Consider the following 19,582-nt stretch of genomic DNA (forward strand, 5'->3'; position numbering starts at 1 on the left):
TTATTTGTGAGGTTGTTGTTACTCTCTCGGAACTCTGGTCCATTTCTTCATGTCGGCTCTAAAGTCTTCTATAAAATCACAGGTAGCACATTAATGGTTTACCATATTATTAATGAGTTCATACAAACAGTGCATGAGAACAGCCTGTCACATTTCAGTGCAGTCCATCAGGAATGTGTGCTTCCGCATTGTGTTGCCACAAAAGTTGAGCTAGGCTCGTCTCTTTCGCTGGACAACAATATTAATATTTTTCCTTGAGCCCTCTGCACTGGCACCTGTGCTGTGTGGCCTCTTTGAAATCAGTAAGGGCTGTTCCATAACTTCCTGTTGACGGTCTGCTTAAATTACTGAAAAAGGGGCAAAGAGGCAGAACAAGGTAACAAAAACAAGGATGGAGATTGGCATAGAGCAGAAACACTGGGTTTCAGTAAAAGTGATGAAGATGATGTGCAGAGTGAGGGAGGCGGGGCATCTGAGTCCAACAGAGACCGAGAGAAAAAAGGTGGAGAGGTAAGAGGTCATTTGGTTATATGACTCAGATTTGTTGAGGAAGCTGCCAGAGCTGCAGCTCTCTGAAGATGGAGGAGCTCTGCTTTCCACAACTGCTCAACACCTCCTGCAGAAAGCCCACCTCTCCTTGGGCCAACTTTGTGCTCCTTAACATTGTGCTGTACTTTATCTCTCTGCTCACTGTGGCTCTTAACCTCCTTGTCATCATCTCAGTCTCCCACTTCAGGCAAAGATTAACTTAATTTACTGATGTGAACAGCTTCTGTAGAATAGAAGAACTGTCTTTGAGTTGGTACTGAATAATGTTGCAGCTTGGACTTGTACATAAGACACATTTGACTTGTACTCTGTCTTGCTGACTGTTGACTGGTGATTTCAACACCAGATACTGCAGTAGTTGTCCACACTTAATTATATTATGATACAGATGTTGCAACCTTGGAAATGTATTTAAGACACATTTGACTTGTATTCTGCCCTTTTGCACAAACTTAACTGTGATTTTGACACCAGATATTGCAGTTAGATATCCACATTTAACCATATTGGAACTGTAGATGTTGTCGATCAGAAAACATTTCATTATATGTTTTTTTTTTTTTTTTTCTGTTTTAGTCATTTAGTTTTGGGGACTTGGTGAGTTCATGTTTTCACTGTGGCTCTTCCTTGTCATGATCTCAGTCTCCCACTTCAGGCAAAGATTAACTTAAAAACAGCTATTAGAAGAACTGTCTTTGAGTTGGTACTGAATAATGTTGTACCTTGGACTTGTACTTTGTCTTGCTGACTGTTAATTATAACTACAGATGTTGCTGATCAGAAACATTCCATTATAGACCTTTTTTACACTTGTTTTATCTGATTTGTTATTTAGATTTGGGGACTTGTTGGGTTTATGAGTTTTTCCTCTTTCTCTCCAGGCAGCTCCACACACCCACCAACATCCTCCTCCTCTCTCTGGCTCTCTCAGACTTTCTCGTGGGCCTCCTGGTGCTACCGGGAGAAATCCTGCTAAAAACAGCCTGCTGGTTTCTTGGTGACCTCTTGTGTTTGCTCTATTTTTATGTGTCCTTCATCATTACATCTTCTTCCATAGGAGACATGGTGCTCATATCAGTCGACCGCTGTGTTGCGATTTGTGACCCTCTGCATTACACCACCAGAGTCACTGTGAAAAGAGTTAAACTGTGTGTGTGTCTGTGTTGGCTCTGTGCTGTTTCTTACAGCAGTCTCTTGTTAAAGGATGACCTGACTCAACCAGGCAGGTATAATTCCTGCCATGGAGAGTGTGTGATTGTCATTAACCACACTGCAGGAGCTGTTGACCTTGTTGTAACCTTTATTGTTCCCATTTCTGTCATTGTCATTTTGTACATGAGAGTATTTGTTGTGGCTGTGTCTCAGGCTCGTGCCATGCGCTCTCACATCACAGCTGTCACTCTCCAGCTTTCAGTGAATCAAAAAACAAAGAAATCGGAGCTGAAAGCAGCCAGGACTCTTGGTGTTCTTGTAATTGTGTTTCTAATATGTTTCTGCCCATTTTACTGTGTCGCTCTTGCAGGTGATGCCTTGGTCAGTTCTTCATCTGCATGGCTTTATCTGTTCTTTTTGAACTCATGTCTTAATCCATTGATCTATGCCTTGTTTTTTTCCTGGTTTAGAAAAGCAGTTAAACTCATTGTCAGTCTTCAGATTCTGCAGCCTGGCTCCTGTGAGACCAACATACTGTAGAGAGGCTGTGGAGTGACTGAAATGAGGCCTGCTCCACCAAGGTTTTGATTTGAAAATCACAAAAAAATTTTGGTAACACTACATAATACGGCCCGCGTCCTTAGTGTGTACCTCCTGTTCACCTACCACCTACTTTACCCCAACTTCCAGAGATGTACAGTGTAACTTCCCGCACTCACTTCCCGCACGTATTTCCCCGTGTCTTACAGTATAACTAGGCTGCTTCTTAGAGCGTACCTCCCGTTCCAACCTGATCTCACAGAAATAGGTGAAATGACCACGACCTCTTAACGCTGCATTCCGTGGTGGCAGCACGTAATGGGTTGAAATTATGTGCTGGTACCACGGAAATAATGCCAATGTAAAGTCGATTAGGATCCTTTTTCGTGGTGAACACACGAATTCCCTGATTCAACAACGTCCTGTATAGACACAAAAACACTAAATTGTTCTTGATATTAAAATGGCAAATATATTCCTCTGTTATAATTTCCCACCAATAATAATAATAATAATAATAATAATAACATGATAGTTTGGCTGTACTAGATATTTGATATATTCAAATATTCAGTCCCAAAAAAGCCGTTTCTAGATAACTTGCTAAAATATCTGAAGTTAACCATCATCCTTGCTGCTTCTTAACATATTTTATCTAGATGCAGTGTCATTACTAGTTCAGCTTTACTAGACTTTTGATATATTCAGTAGATGTATCTTTTTACGACTCTATTTTACAACAAGCCACAAAAAACCTACCGTCCCAAAAACGCCATTTTTAGAGTACTATCGAAAATATCTGAAATTAGCCAACATCCTTGCTTTTTTTTCTTAACATAGTTCATCTAGGTGCAGTGTCATTACTAGTTTGGCTTTACTAGATATTAGATATATTCAGTAGATCTATCTTTTTACGACCCTATTTTACGACCCTATTTTACAAGCCGCAAAAAAAACTGCCATCCCGAAAATGCCGTTTCTAGCGTATTAGCTAAAATATCGAAAAAATTAGCCAACATCTTTACTTTTTCTTAACATAGTTCATCTAGGTGCAGTGTGTTTAGTGTTTTAGTTCGGCTTCACTAGATATTAGATATATTGGGTAGATATATCTTTTTACAACCCTATTTAGAACCCTACTTTGCAAATCAGAAGAACTACAACTATGTTGCTGATATGTATCAAGCTGCATGGAGTGGTCCCAGGGAATTGTAGTAAATTGTAGTAACGTTTTTGTGTTTAGCGGCTTTTTTGTAATAAACTGTTAAGAACTTTTACTCCGCCTGTCTCCTGCTACTTGGGTCCCGTTGGTTATCAAGCCAGTCCGTAACAGAATTATCTGGCCAAAAATGGACCCAGCAGAGACAGAGCGTTTGAGAAATGCACTTGCTACACAGGGAGCCATGGTTGGCAACCATGACACCATGCTGAAGCAGATTTTGGACCATATGCACCAGTTTACAGACAGCGTCACACGGATCGGCGGGCGACTGGATGCCTTCGCGGACTGGCTCGTCTCCTCCGGACCTTCCACCCAGCCTCCTGCTCATCCGACACAGCCGGAGAATCCACCCAGCAGCGCCACCCCCCAGCCCCAAGAACCATACATTCCCATCCCTGCCAGGTATGAAGGAAACTTAGTGACATGTGCTCAGTTTTTACACCAGTCCTCCTTAGTTTTTAGTCAGCAACCTGTAAGCTATGCCACTCATGCTTCAACAATAGCATTTGTTATGAGTTTGCTTTCAGGACAAGCCGCAGCTTGAGCCTTAGCCATCTCCGGCCAACGCCAAGAAATTTGTTCAAATTACGCTTGTTTTGCTGAAGAAATGAAAAAAGTTTTTGATCATCCCGTTAAAGGGAGAGAAGCTACGGGAAAACTGTTAGATTTACGACAGGGCAACCAGTCAGTCTCCCAGTACACAGTTTCTTTCCGCATACTTGCAGTAGAAAGCGGGTGGAACGATTCAGCTTTACAAGCTTTTTCGTAAGGGATTATCGGGGGAGGTTAAAGACGAGTTGGCGGTGCGAGACGAAACAGCGTCCTTAAACGAGCTTGTTGATTTAGCCATTCGGTTAGATAACAGACTGAGGGAAAGACACAGGGAGAGAACAGATAGGCAGAGGCCCCGTGCTTTCACCTACACCCCACTCAATGCTGCCTCCGACAAACCTCAGGAAAACCTTGCCTCTGCCGACCCCAAATATGTCTCGCCCTGGCGCCTCGGCCCCCGGTTACAAAGAAGAGCCAATGGGACGGCTCGGCTGACCCCGGTGGAGAGACAGCGGCACCGGCACAACCAGCTCTGCATCTACTGTGGTGGGGAGGGCCATTTCTTGGCTCAGTGTCCAGAGGTGCCAAAAGACCGGGTTCATCAGTAGGCAAGGGGGTGCTGATGAGCCGAATTACATCTTCTACAACCTCTCCAGGCAGACTACAAGTAAAGGGTATGTTGCACTACGCTCAGCTGATTACTCCCATGCAGATTGTGGTGGACTCAGGGGCAGACGACAACCTCATAGACTCAGACTTTGTTCCACGCAATAGCCTTCCATTGATAAAGCTAAATTCGCCTAGAGAGGTCCGGACTATTGACGGCAAGCTACTGGAAGTTGTTACTCACAAGACTGAACTCATAAAGCTGACTTTTTCTGGTAACCACCATGAATACATCGAGCTGAATGTAATGTCCTCTTCTCTGATTCCCGTTGTGCTCGGGATACCTTGGCTAAAATTGCATTCCAGAGAGAAACCCCATCGGTTTTAGTGAACCAGAGAAAATTGATTTGACCTCTGTCCCCAGTGAATATCATGAACTGCGGGAAGCGTTCAGTAAGGAAGAAACTCAGTCACTTCCACCACACCGACCTTATGATAGTGGCATAGACTTGCTCCCAGGTGCACCTCTCCCCACAAAAAGACAAGGTTCATAAGGAACTACAGCCACATCGCTGCCCCTCTCACCCAGTTAACCTCGGTTAAAAAGTCTTTTGAATGGTTTGTTGCTGCACAGAGCGCTTTTGATAAACTGAAAGGAATGTTTACTAATGCACCTGTGTTGATTCACCCAGATCCCAAGCTGCAGTCTGTGGTTGAGGTGGATGCCTCCGATTCAGGGGTAGGGGCCGTTCTCTCCCAGCGCTTGCCTGCGGACCAAAAACTCCACCCATGTGCTTTTTTTTTCAACCGCCTCAGTCCTGCTGAGTGAAATTATGATGTGGGGAACCAAGAGTTGCTGGCGGTGGTCCTGGCTCTTCAGGAGTGGCGGCACTGGCTGGAGGGAGCTGCTCATCCCTTCGTCGTCTGGACGGACCACAAAAACCTGTCCTATCTTCGCTCTGCACGCCGGCTGAACCCCCGTCAGGCTCGGTGGGCTCTTTTTCTGGGCAGGTTCAACCTCACACTCACCTATCGGCCGGGGTCCAAAAACCAGAACCCGGACGCACTCTCACGTCAGTTCACTCCCACGGAGGAAGACACAGCAGACCATTCTTTCCTCATCCTGCGTGGTGGGAGTGGTCCGGTGGGAGGTGGAACAGACAGTCCAGGATGCGCTTAAGAACCACCCAGCCCCCGATGAGTGTCCTGCTGGCCGATCGTTCGTTCCCCGCCTGCAAGATCCCCAGTGCTCCAGTGGGGGCACTCCTCTCGCATGGCATGTCATCCCGGGGTCCATCGGACCCTCTCCCTACTTCGCCAGCAGTTTTGGTGGCCTTCTATGATTGCAGACACCAGAGAGTTCATCGCTGCCTGCCCGGTCTGCGTCCGAAACAAGTCTTCTCATCGCGCCCCTGCTGGTCTCCTGTTCCCCTTGCCTGTTCCTCACCGCCACTGGTCCCACATAGCAGTCGACTTCGTCACCGGAGTCCCACCTTCAGAGGGAAACACCACAATACTCACCATAGTGGACTGTTTTTCCAAGGCGGTTCATTTTGTCCCTCTCCCCAAGCTCCCGTCAGCCTTGGAAATGACCAACCTGCTCGTGCAACACGTCTTTCGTCTTCACGGCATGCCCCAGGACATCGTCTCTGACAGAGGCCCCCAGTTCACCTCGCAGGTATGGAAGGCTTTCTGTCACACTTTGGGCACCACGACCAGCCTCTCATCAGGGTACCACCCACAGTCCAACGGTCAGACGGAGCTAGCCAACCAGGACCTGGAGTCCACGTTGAGGTGTGTGGCTTCCCGTCTCCCAGCCTCCTGGTGCTCCCACCTACCGTGGGTGGAATATGCCCACAACTCGGCTCAGCTCGGTCAGCTCTATGACAGGTATGTCACCTTTCATGGTGACCCACGGCTTTCAACCTCCCCTATTTCCCAGCCAGGAACTGGAGGTAGCAGTCCCTTCGGTCCAGGCCCAGTTCCGTCGAGCCCGCCGGATCTGGCGGGAAGCCATCCACCTCATCACACACCGGCTCCAGAAAGAAGGTCGGGCAACATGTCTGGTTGTCATCATGGGACCTTCCTCTCCAGACGGATTCTAGAAAAATGGCCCCCAGGTTCATCGGACCCTACCCGGTGGAGCGGGTCATCAATCCCAGTGCCGTCTGAGTAAAGCTTCCAGCAGCTCTCAAGGTTCACCCCGTGTTCCACGTCTCGCTCCTGAAACCGGTGGTTGACAGTCCCCTACAACCTCCTGCTGATCCCCCTCCACCCCCCTGTCTCACTGATGGTCACCTGGCATACATTGTCAACCGCATTTTGGATGTCCGCAGGTGTGGCCGAGGTTACCAGTACCTCGTTGACTGGGAGGGATACGGCCCCGAGGAGCGCTCCTGGTTGTCCAAGTCTCTGATTTTGGACACTCACTTATTGTCTGATTTTTATGAAAGGTTTCCCAACAAGCCTGGTAGGACCTGGTAGGTCCGTTAGAGGGGGGGGGGGGGGGGGGGGTACTGTTATGGTCTGCTTTTGATGCATGGTTTGGTGGCGGCTCTTGTGTTTTTCTATTTGTTTTCCTGTCCTTCCTGGACCTGCAGGGCTGGTGTGTGGAGGAGGCGGGGCTGACCTACTTTTCCACCACGGGTGGTGAGGCACACCTGGTTTCCATCTCACCTTGTCAACCTTGCTATAAAGCCAGCTTTGACTTCACCTTTTGCCAGATAATTCCGTCTCATTCGGTAGTGCGTCTCTCTTTGGAGCCTTCATCATCTCATGAGTATTTTTTGCCTTTTTCTCTCATGGACCAATCCCACTGACTTGTGCTTTTGTTCTTTGTAGTATATTGCCTCGCCGCCTTTCGTTCTCCGGAGCCCTCGCCTCCAGCCACCACCGGGCAGCTGATTTCTCCCTGCAGACGTTTTTGTGTTTAGCGGCTTTTCTGTAATAAACAATAATAAACTTAATAAACTTTTTCTGTAAACTGGTTCTGTGGCCGGGTTGCCAGGGGCGGACGGCTCCATGTGATGGTGTTTTCTCTCTGGTTCTTCCATGCTCAGCCTTATTTTTTTCTTCTTATTTATTTATTTATTTATTTATTTATTAGTGGTGTTTGGATTCAGTTACGGCAGACGGATGACAATCTGAAATGGAATGAAGCCCACAGACGGCAGACAGCAGCTACAAAACAGTAGTGGAATGCGCCCCATCCGCCCACAGCACAATGCTCTTAAAGCCCTACGCTATCAAAAGCTGGCAAAATACATTTATTTTATTTTATGGCCTTGACATTAACCTGTCATATTGTTGTGTTATCAAGGACACTTCCATGTTTTTGTGTGTATACAGGAATGTTAAAGATATCATTGAGGAAAAACGAGGTTGACGTGACATTATTGAATCAGGGAATTTGTGTGGACACCACAAAAAAGGATCCTAATTGACTTTACATTGGCATTGTTTTCGTGGTACCGGCACGTAATTATTTCAACCCATTACGTGCTGCCACCACAGAATGCGGTGTTAAGAGGTCGTGGTCATTTCACGTATTTCTGTGAGATCAGATTGGTTGAGAGAATACTGGGACCAATGGTGTTAATTACTTCTTTGAGGAGTTTGGTTGGTATAATATCAAGAGAGCCCTGCTCTCTTGATATTATACCAACCAATGTGGAGGTTTTCATAGTGGAAATAATATGATGAAGCTCTTGTAAAGTGATGGAGTGTAAGGAATTAAAACTGCTGGTGTTTTCAGTGGAGACGGATAGCCTATTTGCAGGTGGAGAAATAGTAGCTCTGATGTTCATTACTTTGTCTCTAAAGAAATTTAGAAAATCATCACATTTAGAGGCAGATGCTTGGAGACAAAGGGTGGGGGTGGGCCAGAGGTGTAGTGGTAACCCTCGTCTGCTGAGTTTTAAAAATGCCAGCTATTTTGTTGCTTTCTGTTGACGTCACATCCCTCCTTGAGTATATCCAATCAGCACCAAGTAATCCCCAAGCCCCAGCCAGGAGTCTTTCGGGGCCGTTCTGAGTACCTACCCCGAGGCAGGGACTTGTTCAGCCCCCGTAAAAGTTCCAGAACTCTGTCCTTCGGGGGTGGTTCCTGCGGTGGAGACACGCACCAACGGCCCGGTCCCGTAAAATTACCCCGAAGTTCCTGTGGTGGAAACGGGCCTCAAGTCACAAAGTGATTTCCAATAAAAATAAAAAACAAAATAGAACAAGGCAAGCAGATAGTGAGGGGGAAGTCTTCTAGGCAAACATTATCAATATTAAGACCATGGGAGAAAATCAAGTCCAGGGTGTGACCAGCAGAGTGTGTTGGACCAGAAACATGCTGCTTGAAATTAAAAGACTCTGTAATCTCCAGGAAGTCAGAAGCAGCGAGAGAGGACGAATCATCAATGTGCAGGTTAAAATCACCAAAGATTAATATTTTATCAAGCTTTAAAATGGTAGATAAAAATTCAGTGAACTCAGACAGGAATGGCCCAGGAGGGCCCGGAGGGCGATAAATTAAAATATAATAGATCGGATTAAGGTTCCCAATTTTAGCCATCTGCATTTCAAAAGAGGGGAAAGCATCAGTGTTGACAGGCCGGCAGCCAAAACAGTTCTTAAACACAATAGCAAGCCCACCACCACGGCCTGTCAGCCGTGGTGAGCTAATATAACTGCAGTCCGTAGGGCAGAGTTCATTAAGATGAAAATATTCCAAATCCTGCTGCCATGTTTCAGTAATGAAAAGAAAGTGCATTTTCTTACTGGCGAACAAGTCATTGAGAAGTGAAGCCTTATTGGTAATGGAGCGAGCTTTCAGGAGAGCCATCTTGATGGGGGTGGAGGATGAACAAACAGTAACATCAGAAGAGATGTGACAAAGCGGACGTGGGTGACGAGGGTTCGACCCTCTGCGGTGCCCAGATTTGGGGATTCTTGCAGATATTACAGTCTGAATATTGTATACATTCGCAGCAGAGACCTAAGTAGAATAGTTTATTGGCCGATATGAACAACAAGGGGAGTCAGAGGGAGGTATAGAGAAGGGGCAGACAGCTACAGCAGGACCCACACCAAAAGAGCTGGGTACAGTGGTGGTCTGAATTGGGTCTTGCCGTGATGCATGTCAATGCTTCATGCCAAAGGCTATAAATCTGATAAGATTGTCTGTGAGCAGTTTGGTACTCCTTCTATTAAGGTGCACACCATCTGCTCTATACAGATATGAGTTACACCAGAATGAATCAAAATTTGAAATGAAATCAAAACCTGTGGCTGAGCAAAAGTTGCCTAACCATTGATGGAGGCTGTACAGTCGACTGAAACACTCAGAGAGTGGAGTCTAAACTGGGAACATCAGAGGGAGCCGCCGCTGTATCTGAAATCAAGGACCGCTGGGTGTCCACAGGCTCGAGCGATGCCAGCCGGGAACACAACACAGACTGCCACTGTAGGAGATCCTCCATGAGCCCCTCTATGGACCAGAGTTCAGTTTTTAGTTCCATGATCTCTGCTGTAGGAGCCATCAGTGGAGCTGAAACAGATGAAAAATGAAGGAACAGGCCAGCAAACAAGTGCACAAAAGATAGTCCAGGAGATATGCTGAAGTGACTGTCCGAGTACAGGGAGCAGTGAAGAGTTTGAAAAACGTACACGCCAGTGCTCTGTCAGGAGCCCGCAGTGGTGAAAAAACAGATTTCAGCTCAGAGAAATAGTGGAGTATCTCAGTTGGAAGACTTACCACCAAGGGCCCGAAACGGGCCTGCTGCAGGTGAATCAGCACTGGTAAGTCAATCACGTATATACCTACAGTACAGGCCAAAAGTTTGGACACACCTTCTCATTCAATGCGTTTTCTTTATTTTCATGACTATTTACATTGTAGATTCTCACTGAAGGCATCAAAACTATGAATGAACACATGTGGAGTTATGTACTTAACAAAAAAAGGTGAAATAACTGAAAACATGTTTTATATTCTAGTTTCTTCAAAATAGCCACCCTTTGCTCTGATTACTGCTTTGCACACTCTTGGCATTCTCTCCATGAGCTTCAAGAGGTAGTCACCTGAAATGGTTTCCACTTCACAGGTGTGCCTTATCAGGGTTAATTAGTGGAATTTCTTGCTTTATCAATGGGGTTGGGACCATCAGTTGTGTTGTGCAGAAGTCAGGTTAATACACAGCCGACAGCCCTATTGGACAACTGTTAAAATTCATATTATGGCAAGAACCAATCAGCTAACTAAAGAAAAACGAGTGGCCATCATTACTTTAAGAAATGAAGGTCAGTCAGTCCGGAAAATTGCAAAAACTTTAAATGTGTCCCCAAGTGGAGTCGCAAAAACCATCAAGCGCTACAACGAAACTGGCACACATGAGGACCGACCCAGGAAAGGAAGACCAAGAGTCACCTCTGCTTCTGAGGATAAGTTCATCCGAGTCACCAGCCTCAGAAATCGCAAGTTAACAGCAGCTCAGATCAGAGACCAGATGAATGCCACACAGAGTTCTAGCAGCAGACCCATCTCTAGAACAACTGTTAAGAGGAGACTGCGCGAATCAGGCCTTCATGGTCAAATAGCTGCTAGGAAACCACTGCTAAGGAGAGGCAACAAGCAGAAGAGATTTGTTTGGGCCAAGAAACACAAGGAATGGACATTAGACCAGTGGAAATCTGTGCTTTGGTCTGATGAGTCCAAATTTGAGATCTTTGGTTCCAACCGCCGTGTCTTTGTGAGACGCAGAAAAGGTGAACGGATGGATTCCACATGCCTGGTTCCCACTGTGAAGCATGGAGGAGGAGGTGTGATGGTGTGGGGGTGTTTTGCTGGTGACACTGTTGGGGATTTATTCAAAATTGAAGGCACACTGAACCAGCATGGCTACCACAGCATCCTGCAGCGACATGCCATCCCATCCGGTTTGCGTTTAGTTGGACGATCATTTATTTTTCAACAGGACAATGACCCCAAACACACCTCCAGGCTGTGTAAGGGCTATTTGACCAAGAAGGAGAGTGATGGAGTCACCTGGCCTCCACAGTCACCGGACCTGAACCCAATCGAGATGGTTTGGGGTGAGCTGGACTGCAGAGTGAAGGCAAAGGGGCCAACAAGTGCTAAACACCTCTGGGAACTCCTCCAAGACTGTTGGAAAACCATTTCAGGTGACTACCTCTTGAAGCTCATGGAGAGAATGCCAAGAGTGTGCAAAGCAGTAATCAGAGCAAAGGGTGGCTATTTTGAAGAAACTAGAATATAAAACATGTTTTCAGTTATTTCACCTTTTTTTGTTAAGTACATAACTCCACATGTGTTCATTCATAGTTTTGATGCCTTCAGTGAGAATCTACAATGTAAATAGTCATGAAAATAAAGAAAACGCATTGAATGAGAAGGTGTGTCCAAACTTTTGGCCTGTACTGTATGTATATACGTTAACTTTATATCAGTGATGCCACTGAATGAAGCTATGCAATGACAGAAGTGCTTACTGTATATATTGCTTTTTTTTTTCCCCGCCATGGCAACTATGGGTGTTACAGAAAATCTGAGCAAGAATATTGTGTCCATTTATTTGTGAGGTTGTTGTTACTTTCACTATACTCTGGTCCATTTCTTCATGCTGGCTCTAAAAGAAGCCTTCTTTAAAATCACAGGTAGCACATTAATGGTTTACCATATTATTAATGAGTTCGTACAAACAGTGCATATCCTCCTCAGTTTCAAAGTCTTCAGACATGTTGGGCTGTACTTTGCTAAAAGACCATAGTGCAAATTATCTTTTAGCGACTGTGGCTACCGTTGTCTCTCCCTGCGGTGCACGTGCCACGTGATGTAAACACGGGTGAGCAAAGCTCGTGCTTTCGCTGGTGTTGCGCAGGCGCGCACATGTGAACGCGGAGCACAGAGAAGCAGTCAGAGCTACAGGCTACAGTGAGGCTAAAAACAGAGTTCATATGACGTTTTTCCAAACAACTCTTTATGTCGTGGTTGCAGCACACTTGGATCACTACGGATGAACAGTATGGAGATACTTTGTGGATTCAATTTTGTGTTCTTGGACGTTAGTCTGGGGCGCCGTCTGCCATTAGGTGGGCTGGCCGCTCCGCCCGCCGATCTCCGCAAGGGATGTGAGCAGGGCCTCCATTGGCATATGGGTGAGTAGATAATGGCAGAATTTTCATTTTTGGGTGCACTATCCCTTTAAAAGCCCAACAGGTCGGACTGGGTATGGGCTGCAAATGTGTGCCGATTGGCTGGGTCTATTAGGGCTCCGGAATCTTTTTTGTTTTTTATTAATAAATAAATAAATAAATAAATACATACATAAAGTGATAAAAAGTGAGCACACAAAAGTCATGGTTGCGTTCATACCCAGTTGCGAAGTCTTGGTTTGGTATGAACAGGAACAAAAGTAAATAAATGAATATTTAATTCATTAAAAGCACAAGAATACATACAGACAGTAGTGCATCAAATCAAAAACAGACACAATCCTGTGTATTTAACACCTCTATTCAACTCAACTTCATTTATATAGCACTTTACAAACAACACCGTTGATCCAAAGTGCTCAGCATCATACACAGAGGAAAACAAAAAGTAAAAGAAGAGAACAAACAAGAGAAAAAGAATAGACAATCAAAGATAATAGTACAATTAGAGTAAGGTGCAATAAAATCCTGATAAGGATAATAGTAGTAATAAAAGCACAATACAGGTAAATGACTCTTAAAAATCTCAGTGGTGGGAGAGAATTGGATGGGAGGAGGAAGAGAATTCCACAGTTTTGGGGCAGCGATAGAGAAACTCCTGTCCCCATAACACTTAGTCCTAGATCCCAGGACTGATAAAAACCTTTGATCAGAGGATCTTAGCTCCCTGGCAGAGCATGTGAGCGGAGCGGGGAGCAGAAGGATTTTGTGTTGAGCGAGGAGCGGCTAATTTTCACCCGCTCCGCTCACATGCTCTGCTCCCTGGCTGTGTGATATGGGGACAAGAGTTCTGTTAAGTAGTAGGGGGCGAGACCATTAAGCGCCTTATATGCAAGCATCAGAATTTTAAAATCAATCCTGCAGCTAACAGGCAGCCAATGTAGTGAGGCAAGAATGGGGGTGATGTGTTCCCTCTTCTTTGACCTTGTCAAACCTCTGGCTGCTTCATTCTGGACAAGTTGAAGATGGGACAAGGAGGACTGATTGATATCAAAGTATACTGTAGTGAGTTACAGTAGTCAGAGCGGGAGGATATGAAGGCATGGATGACTTTCTCCAGGTCAGAAATACAGAGAAATGATCTGAGTGTGGATATGGTGCAGAGCTGCATGAAACTTACTTTAACTACCTGATTGATTTGTTTGTCAAATTTTAATGCCGTGTTGAAGATGATAAGATTTTTTGCATGAGATTTGACAGAGGGAGCTAATGGGCTGAGGTGAGAGGGGATAATGTTGGTCAGATGCTGTGGTCCAAATATAATAACTTCTGTTTTATTGTCATTGAGCTGGAGAAAGTTTGCTGCCATCCAGGATTTGATATCATGAAGACAGTTATTGAGGTTGGTTAGTTTATTATAGTTGTTTGGCTCTAGGGGGAGGTAGATCTGAGTATCGTCCGCATAACAGTGGAAAGAAATGTTGTGCTTTTGGATAATGTGGCCTAGTGGGAGCAAATAGATAGAGAAGAGGATTGGACCAAGTATGGAACCTTGGGGAACACCACAGGAGATGGGGGCTGAGGAAGAGAATGAGTTGAGATGAGATTCTGTTTTTTTTTAAAGTGGCTGGACTACCACATGTTTGACAGATTTGGGAACATGGCTGGTTTCCAGAGAGTTATTGATAATTGAGAGAATACTGGGACCAATGGTGTTAATTACTTCTTTGAAGACTTTGGTTGGTATAATATCAAGAGAGCGTCTCTTGATATTATACCAACCAATGTGGACGTTTTCATAGTGGAAATAATATGAAGCTCTGGTAAAGTGATGGAGTGGAAGGAATTAAAACTGGCGGTGTTTTCAGTGGAGACAGATAGCCTATTTGCAGGTGGAGAAATAGCAGCTCTGATGTTCATTACTTTGTCTCTAAAGAAATTTAGAAAATCCTCACATTTAGAGGCAGATGCTTCGAGACAAGGGGTGGGGGTGGGACAGTGGTGTAGTGGTAGTCGATGAGGTGGGTGTACTACTAGGTAGATAGGTAGGTTACCAATGACGAAGTGGGCATACTCTCCTACATATTACAATGGCTGTTTAGCTTATTATACTGCACAAACTCTGAACAAACACACTTTCCCAAAAGGCATCAGAGTACTGTAAAGCTTGTACTGCAAAGGAAGATTAGTGGGTTAGTGGGATATGTCGAGGCTGAAGAGTCTAAAAAGTTTTCCGTGTCACAAGGGTGGCTCTGTTTTAATCTGGCTAGATCATTGTATTTATGCTGCACAGCTAGCCTAGTCAAAAACAGAGATTTGACATAAAAATGGCAAAAAACTACCCAACCCTTTTGGAAATAGTCTCTCTGTATTAAATAGTCAATCTATGAGCAGTACAGATCCTCAGCTGAGGGAACATGTGTTAAAAGGTCCATTTCAGACACCAGCGGTGCAGGAGCACCCCCATGCCCCACGGAAGGAACGTGTGTAGCTTCAGCGGTGGCCACGAGGTATCTTAGGAAGGAGGGATATATGGTCGAGCACATCACCAGGCCCAGGTGCAGCTCATCACCTGATGACGACGACCCCGCCTCGGACCAGAACCTGCCAGGAAGACAACAGCACACAGTACACCAGCACCACGCAGAGGAGTGGAGGGGTCGTCACACATGTAATAATTGCAGACTTGACAGCCACAATGTTAACTTTATATCAGTGATGCCACTGAATGAAGCTATGCAATGACAGAAGTGCTGACTGTATATATTGCTTTTTTTTCCGCCATGGCAACTATGGGTGTTACAGAAAATCTGAGCAAGAATATTGTGTCAATTTATATGTGAGGTTGTTGTTACTCTCACTATACTCTGGTCCATTTCTTCATGCTGGCTCTAAAAGAAGCCTTCTTTAAAATCACAGGTAGCACATTAATGGTTTACCATGTTATTAATGAGTTCGTACAAACAGTGCATGAGAACAGCCTGTCACATTTCAGTGCAGTCCACCAGGAATGTGAGCTTGCGCATTGTGTTGCCACAACAGTTGAGCTAGGCTCGTCTCTTTCGCTGGGCAATAATATTAATATTTTTCCTTGAGCCCTCTGCACTGGCACCTCTGCTGTGTGGCACAGTCAGTCAATCAGTAAGGGCTGTTCCATAACTTCCTGTTGATGGTCTGCTTAGGTGACTTAAAACAGGGCAAAGAGGTAAGACAAGGTAAAGAAAACAAGAGCAGAGACTGACATAGAGCAGAAACACTGGGTTCCAGTAAAAGTGATGAAGATGATGTGCAGAGTGAGGGAGGCGGGGCATCTGAGTCCAACAGAGACCGAGAGAAAAAGGTGGAGAGGAATTTCGAAAACATAAGAGCTCATTTGGTTATATGACTCAGATTTGTTGAGGAAGCTGCCAGAGCTGCAGCTCTCTGAAGATGGAGGAGCTCTGCTTTCCACAACTGCTCAACACCTCCTGCAGAAAGCCCACCTCTCCTTGGGCCAACTTTGTGCTCCTTAACATTGTGCTGTACTTTATCTCTCTGCTCACTGTGGCTCTTAACCTCCTTGTCATCATCTCAGTCTCCCACTTCAGGCAAAGATTAACTTAAAAATGTGAACAGCTTCTGTAGATTAGAAGAACTGTCTTTGAGTTGGTACTGAATAATATTGCACCCTGGAAATGTATTTAAGACACATTTGACTTGTATTCTGCCCTTTTGCACAAACTTAACTGTGATTTTGACACCAGATATTGCAGTTAGATGTCCACATTTAACCATATTGAAACTGCAGATGTTGTCGATCAGAAAACATTTCATTATATGTTTTTTTTTTTTTTTTTTTTTTTACAACTGTTTTAGTCATTTAGATTTGGGGACGTGGTGAGTTCATGTTTTCACTGTGGCTCTTAACCTCCTTGTCATCATCTCAGTCTCCCACTTCAGGCAAAGATTAACTTAAAAATGTCAACAGCTACTGTAGATTAGAAGAACTGTCTTTGAGTTGGTACTGAATAATGTTGCACCTTGGACTTGTACTTTGTCTTGCTGACTGTTAATTATAACTACAGATGTTGCTGATCAGAAAACATTCCATTATAGACCTTTTTTTACACTTGTTTTATCTGTTTTGTCATTTAGATCTGAGGACTTGTTGGGTTTATGAGTTTTTCTTCTTTCTCTCCAGGCAGCTCCACACACCCACCAACATCCTCCTCCTCTCTCTGGCTGTCTCAGACTTTCTCGTGGGCCTCCTGGTGCTACCAGGAGAAGTCTTCCGAAAAACAGCCTGCTGGTTTCTTGGTGACCTCATGTGTTTGCTCTATTATTATGTGTCCTTCATCATTACGTCTTCTTCCATAGGAGACATGGTGCTCATATCAGTCGACCGCTATGTGGCTATTTGTGACCCTCTGCATTACACCACCAGAGTCACTGTGAAAAGAGTTAAACTGTGTGTGTGTCTGTGTTGGCTCTGTGTTGTTTCTTACAGCAGTCTCTTGTTAAAGGATGACCTGACTCAACCAGGCAGGTATAATTCCTGCCATGGAGAGTGTGTGATTGTCATTAACCACACTGCAGGAGCTATTGATCTCGTTGTAACCTTTATTGTTCCCATTTCTGTCATTGTCGTTCTGTACATGAGAGTATTTGTTGTGGCTGTGTCTCAGGCTCGTGCCATGCGCTCTCACATCACAGCTGTCACTCTCCAGCTTTCAGTGAATCAACAAACAAAGAAATCTGAGCTGAAAGCAGCCAGGACTCTTGGTGTTCTTGTAGCTGTGTTTCTAATATGTTTCTGCCCATTTTACTGTGTCACTCTTGCAGGTGATGCCATGGTCAGTTCTCCATCTGCATCATTTGTATTTTATCTGTTCTGTTTTAACTCATGTCTTAACCCCTTGATCTATGCCTTGTTTTATTCCTGGTTTAGAAAAGCAGTTAAACTCATTGTCAGTCTTCAGATTCTGCAGCCTGGCTCCTGTGAGACCAACATACTGTAGAGAGGCTGTGGAGTGACTGAAATGAGGCCTGCTCCACCAAGGTTTTGATTTGAAAATCACAAAAATTGAAGTAAAATCTCTGTATATAGTACTGTATATAAGCAGTATATGAGAAAATTGTGCATTGCTCTACTCGGTGTCAGTTTCATGTAAGGATTCCAACTTGCTGTGATCCGGAAATCTACAACAAATCTATGCATCACATGGGGACACCTAATGTTGGGATCTATGACTCATCGAGGCAGCACCATTTTTTGGGACTTAAGCCAGAATTCCACTGGATGCATGTCCGTTGCAGAACGGCAGCGCTGGTTATCTGCTACGTACTCCGCCGTCCGTCAACACCCACCGGCTGCGTTTGCTGTGCGGAGTGGTGCAGCTCTGCTGGAAGACATCTCGGTGCACCTCCATGATTAGTATCTCCTCATCCATGGTGTCAACAGGGTGAAATGATGTCTGAAAGCCTCTGACCTGTTGACTTCAGGCCTGCCTCTGCCCATTATGTAGTTTTCAAGGTATAGTGCAGGGAAATATGATCCGCCGTGAACACTGTGTATTTTATTTTGAAAATTAACCGGATGTTTTATTTTGTTTCTGTGCACGACTTCCTGCCCCGCACGATCTGCTCTGTGCTGAATTGCTGCGTTGTGCTCCGGTGGCCGGCAAAAATAGAAGTCCTGCGTATCTGTTGCGGAGGGCTCCGGAGCGCCGCAGCTGAGACGGAGCTGGAATGCAGCACAGCTGCAGCCGGTGGAAACACACACATTGACAAGAATTAAATCCTATGGGCTCCGCTGCCGTGCCGGAGTGCAGACGCAACCAACACGCATCTGGTGGAAACTGGGGGTTAGCCTTTACATGTGCCTGACCTTGCAATAGATCTCCAATTAAGGTATAAAAACTGCTACTGGAAATAATTAATAATTATTAATGATAATTATCAATCATGTTAAATAATGTGACTTAATTCACATGAATCACCTCTTCGGGCACCATTCCCGAAAAGGAAAAAATGATCGCCAGATAAAGATATCAGTCTCATAAAGTTCACTAAGCTATCAAGTGGAAACTTTGATTAATAACTAAGTTAATAACCATAACAAAAATTAATAGTAAAGCCTGAAGGATTTCAGAGTTCTTGACATAGCAGAGGTTGACTTTTCATTCACTCTTGTGCAATATTAAACAGACAGAAGGTATGATTCCAAAATATATTTATTCATAAAGGAAGGAAAACAACAAAACACACAAATTCTAACAAACTAACTTTATACAAGCAAGTGTGTGTATGTGTGTGTGAGTGAGTGAGTGAGTGAGTGAAAGAGAATTTTATTTTATCAATAAAAAATCAAAGTCAACATGACACAACCATCTTAAAACAGATGTAGAAAAAAACACAAGACAAACACCTAACCTCTCAGATCATTCTAGAGAGTGATTAAAAACCAGTGCCCCCTCAATCACACTACACAGAGCACATGTGAAGCACCACTGAGCCACAAACTCCTTTTCATAAGTGAATAAAATTTAAAATCAACTCTGATTCTGACCTTCACCAAGGAAACAAACTTTGACTGCAGCCCTTCATCCAAAACATTCTCTATCTGATTTTTCCTTGTCTTATAGATTGACAGTTTGGCCTGTCCCACCACAAAATTTAACAACTGCCACTTTCGTGTACTCTAACCTGCACCAAAAATAAAAGCAGTTCCAGACCAGATTACATTACATTTCATAAAAATAAATCAAGTCAAACAACACTTTGAGTCTGTGGCATTCTAAATAACAGTGAAAACAGTCCCTG

The 19,582-nt window shown here is 44.6% G+C and overlaps 2 protein-coding genes across 2 annotated transcripts; both read left to right on the top strand.

Annotated features, from left to right (window-relative positions):
* Window positions 1-391: 391 nt before the first annotated feature.
* Window positions 392-2,241, top strand: LOC144466767 (trace amine-associated receptor 13c-like). Its single transcript, XM_078174184.1, has 3 exons — window positions 392-510; window positions 554-736; window positions 1,431-2,241. The coding sequence occupies exons 1-3, from the start codon at window positions 392-394 to the stop codon at window positions 2,239-2,241; spliced, it is 1,113 nt and encodes a 370-aa protein (XP_078030310.1).
* A 3,719-nt stretch (window positions 2,242-5,960) lies between these two features.
* LOC144466768 (trace amine-associated receptor 7a-like) lies at window positions 5,961-17,778 on the top strand. The gene is made up of 4 exons (XM_078174185.1): window positions 5,961-6,793; window positions 6,958-7,101; window positions 16,186-16,368; window positions 16,962-17,778. The coding sequence occupies exons 1-4, from the start codon at window positions 5,961-5,963 to the stop codon at window positions 17,776-17,778; spliced, it is 1,977 nt and encodes a 658-aa protein (XP_078030311.1).
* The last annotated feature ends 1,804 nt before the right edge of the window (window positions 17,779-19,582 follow it).

This window comes from Epinephelus lanceolatus, chromosome 14 (genome assembly GCF_041903045.1).
Source record: "Epinephelus lanceolatus isolate andai-2023 chromosome 14, ASM4190304v1, whole genome shotgun sequence".
Classification (NCBI taxonomy): domain Eukaryota; kingdom Metazoa; phylum Chordata; class Actinopteri; order Perciformes; family Serranidae; genus Epinephelus; species Epinephelus lanceolatus.

Bases quoted from the DNA above. Each gene is read 5' to 3' on its own strand.
- LOC144466768 (XM_078174185.1), top strand. From the start codon at position 5,961: ATGATTGCAGACACCAGAGAGTTCATCGCTGCCTGCCCGGTCTGCGTC. The intron at 6,794-6,957 runs GTAAAGCTTCCA...GGATGTCCGCAG, and splicing joins TCAATCCCAGTGCCGTCTGA to GTGTGGCCGAGGTTACCAGT. The intron at 7,102-16,185 runs GTAGGTCCGTTA...TTGTTGAGGAAG, and splicing joins AACAAGCCTGGTAGGACCTG to CTGCCAGAGCTGCAGCTCTC.
- LOC144466767 (XM_078174184.1), top strand. From the start codon at position 392: ATGGAGATTGGCATAGAGCAGAAACACTGGGTTTCAGTAAAAGTGATG. The intron at 511-553 runs GTAAGAGGTCAT...TTGTTGAGGAAG, and splicing joins GAGAGAAAAAAGGTGGAGAG to CTGCCAGAGCTGCAGCTCTC. The intron at 737-1,430 runs GCAAAGATTAAC...CTTTCTCTCCAG, and splicing joins ATCTCAGTCTCCCACTTCAG to GCAGCTCCACACACCCACCA.